The 6,000-nt window shown below is 39.0% G+C and overlaps 1 protein-coding gene across 1 annotated transcript; it reads right to left on the reverse strand.

The window, feature by feature from the left end:
- Positions 1-291: 291 nt before the first annotated feature.
- On the reverse strand, positions 292-4,369 carry LOC105058066 (small ribosomal subunit protein eS19y). The gene is made up of 4 exons (XM_010940845.4): positions 4,139-4,369; positions 1,079-1,169; positions 766-949; positions 292-621 (listed from the first exon to the last, which is right to left on the reverse strand). Exons 1-4 carry the CDS (start codon positions 4,217-4,219, stop codon positions 549-551), a joined length of 429 nt encoding a protein of 142 aa, XP_010939147.1. The 5' UTR covers positions 4,220-4,369; the 3' UTR covers positions 292-548.
- Between the last annotated feature and the right edge of the window lie 1,631 nt (positions 4,370-6,000).

A 6,000-nucleotide genomic window follows, 5' to 3' on the forward strand; every position in this document is an offset into this window, starting at 1 on the left:
CTCCTGTGCATTTGACTCTCAAGAAGGCCTTGCACAATCAATGCATAAGAACAGCAAAACCCATACCATCGCTCAAAGCAGAGCATTCAGCTTTAAGATGAAGTTGGCTTCAGCATGGACCCCCAGAAGCAATGAATTCTTGTTACAAACCAACTAGCCAGACTCGAGAGCCCAGGTCATGATTTTCTGGCCTAGACTGCAGCCAGTAAAGAACAAAGTCCAATCGCCAAAGTTTGGTTTTGAATCTAAGACATGCTTGATAGAGTAAACTACTTACTTAACTATCTCATATGTAGGAAACGCAATCAATAATCCGTTAAGCTTATGGTAAATGTTCGAAACTTTCAGCATCAACATTAAAATATCAGACATGATAAAATTGATTAGCAAACAATCAGAAGTCTTGTCAAGAATAATGCAATGGCCATGGACTTTGCTACTTAATAAAGGTTCGAAGCTGACAATTATAGACTGAAGAGGGAAATCCTAAAACCAAAACTGCCAAAGACCACCGTAGCTCATGGATGATGGACCAGAACTGTAGCAATTCAAGGAACAACGACAATCCGTCCTGCTACTTGATCTAGATCACGTTGCCCCTGGGAAGTTATTTTCCTCCCACTGAAACATGAAAAGAGAGAACACAGTGAGACTATATAGAATCCAAAAACCAAGTGTCCTACAGAGTAATTATCTAAAACTATGAGAAAGCAATGATCTGACTCTACATTAAAAGAGAGAGAAAAACAAGCAGGTATCACTCACCCTCTTGGATCAATCTCAATAATGCTCATATTCTGCAATTGTTGCAAGATGTGGCGAGCTATTGCACCACTGCTCTTGCAAAAATGTGGCGGACGGGATCCATTCCTCTTGCGCCCTCCATAAATCTTCTGGAAACCACCAACGCCAGTACCCTGTCTCAGATAGATCTTTCTTGCCATGGAAGCTGCAAAGTGAAACAAATGGATGTCACTGGAGAGAAGCTGGATGTAGTAATGACCACTTCCTACCGGGTACATCACTAGGATAACACCCAAGAAGTATGAAGGATAAAAACCATGTGAAGGTTGATTACCAGCTCTGACGTAGTACCAATCAGGGTCATATGGAGCAAGCTCTTTGAACCTCCCAGTCTTCACAATATCAGTCCAATGAGGAAGTTCCATCTATGCACAGAACCAAAAGTTGATAATCAAAGCTACATTAGGAGGTTCACTTTTTTTCTTTTTTTTTCTTTTTATGCTGTAGCTAATGCAAAAATTGCCTTTGCAGGTGCAATTGTTTCCAATGCATAGCCAAATCCCCTTATCAAACATTGTCACGAAGCTAGATATTGATTGTATCATATGTCTTCTTCACCTATATGTCTTCCATATCTAAGAATCTAAGATACATGTGGAAAGGTATTGTGAACCAACCACAAAGATGTAAGGAAGCACATCAGATAGAATATGTCACTGCTTAGAAAGCACAAGAAAAAAAAATTATAAAATATATTTTATTTTTAAAAGTGGATCTCAAAAATCTTAGCTACATTAGAAAAACTGCTTAGCATATTTTAGTAAGATCTAAAACATATCATGTCCAAAAAGATGTAAAATACAAGCAGCACGAGGCAGCTTTACAGTAGACCTGAGCATTTCAGGCCCAACCCACCTGGCTAGAAATTGGAGGGGTCCAGGTAGAACTTTCTGGCCATACTGAGGTTTCTAGGCTTGACAAAATTTGGGGCCGGGCTTGGGTTCACCCAAAGTTGGCATAGCTAACCTGAGCCAGCATGACTATTAAATTATTATTAAATATTGGATATAATATAAATAAACATTAGTACATATATCTTTTTAACCTAACTGCGGAAGGTTCGCTGGCCCTCTCCCTTCTTCCCCTTCCCCGTAAAAGGGGAGATTATCAGACCAGCAACCATGCATGCGAGCTAGTGATCTGAACCAAGTACCATTCCCTCCTCCCCTGCATCCTCCCATCTCCCTTCCCCCAACCCAGGCATCAACACCAGCACAGCCACAACCACTGAACACCTCCGCCCTTGCCTCATAAGCATCTCCATCTGTACTATCTTCAACCATGCCACCCAACAGACCATGACTTGCCGATGGGTTTCCTCCCTTCTTCCTCTCTTCCTCCCTCCCTCCCTATCTCATTCCCACTCTTAATGCTGCCCTAGATCCCTCACACTCCCTTTTACCCACCCTCCTCTCTCAAGCCCCCTCTCCTTGCCCAATCCCAGCTGTGAAGCCCATGATAGGCTCCAATCAACCATCCAGGCGCATGATAGCAAAATTCATTTCCATTTCCAATTTAATTCTCATTGGCTTTCATTATTTTTTGCATGCATAGACCTGCTGAGCTCCACCCAATACCTATTGTATGTTCACATCAGCTCCTACAGATGAAGATTACCAAAAAGGGATAGGCTCATTCAAAATGTAATAAGAATTCAAGAGAATTAAGGTTGTATTTAATATGTGGTTGAAAGTTCTAGAATGATAGGAAAATATATAATTCCAACACCATAAATAAATCATTAAAAAAACCTTGATGGAAAACCAATCAATAATCTAGTCCCAATCTTGCTTCTCTTTCTTTCTCTTTTATTCCCCCGTAACCTTCCATCCCCTCATAAGGCTTCCATTAAGAAAGCCCAAGGCCTTGAAGTGAAGCAGGTGTTGATGGAAGTATGGCACCATCCATCCAGAAAGCCCCATGCCCTGGAGTGTGTGAAGAATTGAGGAAAATGTGGCAAGTGTTAAGGCACTCTGACAGCATCTTAGGGTTACGAGACCCAAAAGCATTTTCACTATACTACAGAAGTATTATAGTAGAATTAGGGGAGCAGTAAGTGTTAAGGTGAGTGTGGCAACATCCATCAAGACAACCCAATGCCTTGGAGTGGGTGAAGAATTGAGGACAACATGGCAAGTGTTGAGGGACTCTGGCAGTAAGTAAAGCAAGTGTAGAGTGGAGTGCGGCTGCATCCATCAACAGATCCCAATGCCTTGGAGTGTCGGAAGAACTGAGAAAAATGTGGCAAATGTTAAGGGACTCTGACAGCACCTTAGGGTTAAGAGACCCTAAGGCATTTTCGCTATACTACAGAATTATTATACTAGGAATTAGGGAAGCAGAATTTTACGAAGAATACAGGCAGTGTGTGTGAAGTCATAATTCTGACTATATAAATCTCCAACTTTCAAAACTTACATCCTCCATTAATAGTCTCTAAAACCTTTCAAATATACTCTCACTTCATAAAATCTGACTGTATATCTGCAACTTTCAGAACTTACATCCTCCATGAATGGTCTCTAAACCTTTCAAAATGTAATTTCACTTCATAAAATCTGCCTGCATATCTGCAACTTTTGGAACTTACATCCTCCATGGATAGTCTCTAAAAACCTTTCAAAATGTAAATCACTCCACTAAACAGGCTATAGGGACGACAAATATATTCCCAGCTTAACATTGCGGACATACTTAAATGATCCCAGGTTGCTCTGGCCACATGAAGCTTGATTGTAGCCAAAGGCCTGGTTTTGAACTCAGATCCACCAATCCGAGGGGAACTCAAAACCAAAACAGCTAAAAATAGCTACCAGACAGATAGATATAGAGATAGATGGATGAATGGATAGAGAGAGAGAGAGAGAGAGAGAGAGAGAGAGAGAGAGATGCTACCCACTAAATCAGGACCACTAGGAGGATTTTGGATTAAAAACATCCTTTTTTTTTGTTAATTATTAACAGATAACTCATTTAAACAAACTAGAACAAAAGGATGATTCTAAAACTTTAAACTTATATCTCCATAAAGAAATTAAACTGGATCTTTAGATGAAAAGAGCAGCAAATAATTGATCCACAAACGAACTGAACGGTACTTTAAGTAAACTTTAAAAAAACATGACACCAGAAGAATGGAAATTTACAGAGCAGCAAAGATCATCCAACGCAGCATTACGTGATCGAATCCCAAACAAAAATACTTCGAAAAGAGAATAAAGGCAAAAAAAAATTGGCGTTCTAGAGGTTAAAAAAAAAGGTTTTTTAAGGAAAACATCCGTTTGTGGAGAGATTTAGATTGGTAGATGAAAAGAACGAAGGACAGAAATCGAACCTTTCCGGATCGCTTAAGGTGGGCGGCGTACGCCTTTACGAAATCGTGAGGCGAGACGTCCTTCACGGCCCTGGTCTCCATGGTTCCGAGCTTGGGTTAGGGTTTTGCAAAAGCAGATTTTATAGACACGGACTTTGAGGGTTGGACGGTCCGATGCCTCGGCGCAGGCTGATTTGCCTCTCCGAAAACATTGGTAGTGTGATACCCCGACCCATCCATACACAACTTAAAGCAAATTTTTTTTTATAAAAAAAAAGAGAGCGGTGTTGGGAAAGATGGAATTAGCATGGAGATGGAAAGCTTGTGAAAAAATTTTTAAAATTTTTTTTTGATTCAATTTTTTTTTAATTTTTTTAAAAAAATTTAATTCAAATATTATTATTATTTTTTAAAAGATCTATTTAAAAATTTTAATCTCTCAATTTTTCTTCACCAAAAATTATCGTTTAATCTTTTTTTTTCTATTTTTTTTTGATGAAAAATCTTATTTTGGCCACCACAAATCTAAACAATTCCCATCAAAGATCATGTAAATCTTTTCAAGTATCTTCCTCTTAATTTGCTATAGGTCCTAAGCTCGAACTTTAGCCTAGATGGCTGCCAAAAATTCTATGAAAATTTTGTTTATCAAATCCCCTGTTTTTGTGTTCATTCTTGATTTTCCATCACCATGGGCTGCCATTGTTTGCTGGAAAAGGGGCTCCAATGGTGTTGCCAGGGCCCCAGCCACCATCCGCCATAGCCATAGCCAGACGGGAGGTCCTTAGTCTGGAGAAAGAACGGGGAACAAAAGTTCCCCTATTTTGTTAAAGAAAAAGAAGAAGAGAGGGATGCGGTTCCCTCTCCCATGAAGAAAAAAAAAAAAAAAAAAAAGAGATTTTCTCTCTCTTTCCTCTCTCCCTTCAATTTGAAAATCTCCTAATAGCCCTAGAGATCCTAATAAATGGATCTTGACCATCAACCAATAGATGGCCAGTCTAAGAAGATTTAGTATTTTATTTTGAAATAATTAGGATTTAGTTCAATAAAATAATAATTTTAGATATTAGGTTTGAAAAGAACTTTGGCGAAACTAAAATGGCCCCATGCCGGATAAATAGAACTACTTGGATTGCTGTTAGAGAGATATCGAACCAACAGGATGGTGATACTCCTCATCCGATTGGGGGCACTCCTTAGGAGGAGGGACTTGTTGATCCTATCGGAACTACTCCAACAGCACGTCAAGAACCAGACATGGCCCAATTGATGCAAATCCTAGTAAGGGTAATACAAAGACAGCAACAATTATTTGAACAACAACAGATACACCGAGATACACCTCAACAACATAGTCATAAAGAGCAGCTAGTGCAGCAAAACAACATCGCAGAATTTAAAAAGATAGCTCCTCCTGCTTTCAAGAGAACCATCGAACCTTTAAAAGTTGTCAATTGGATAAGAGAGATGGAAAAGACTTTTGCTGTCCAAGAGTGTCGTAATGATGAAAAGATTAGATTTGCTGCTTATTTATTACAAGGTGAGGCGTTTAATTGGTATCAAAAGTTAGAACATAAATATGAGAAAGAAGGAGAGCAACTCACCTGGAAAAGATTTCGAAGGATATTTCATGATCAATATTTTCTTCGAAGTGTAAAGATTCAAAAAGAGTAAGAGTTTATTTATCTGAAATAAAGAAGTATGACGGTGGCGAAATATGAAGCTAAATTTACTGTGCTTTTTAAGTTTATTCCGAGGATGGTTGAGGACGAGTGAGATCGAGTGCATAAATTTGAGATGGGTCTGAAGATAGAAATTAGAAAATAAATGGTTCCATTAGAGTTAACTACTTACACGGATATGGTAAATAAGGCACTGATAAT

This window comes from Elaeis guineensis, chromosome 15 (assembly GCF_000442705.2).
Source record: "Elaeis guineensis isolate ETL-2024a chromosome 15, EG11, whole genome shotgun sequence".
Classification (NCBI taxonomy): Eukaryota; Viridiplantae; Streptophyta; class Magnoliopsida; order Arecales; family Arecaceae; genus Elaeis; species Elaeis guineensis.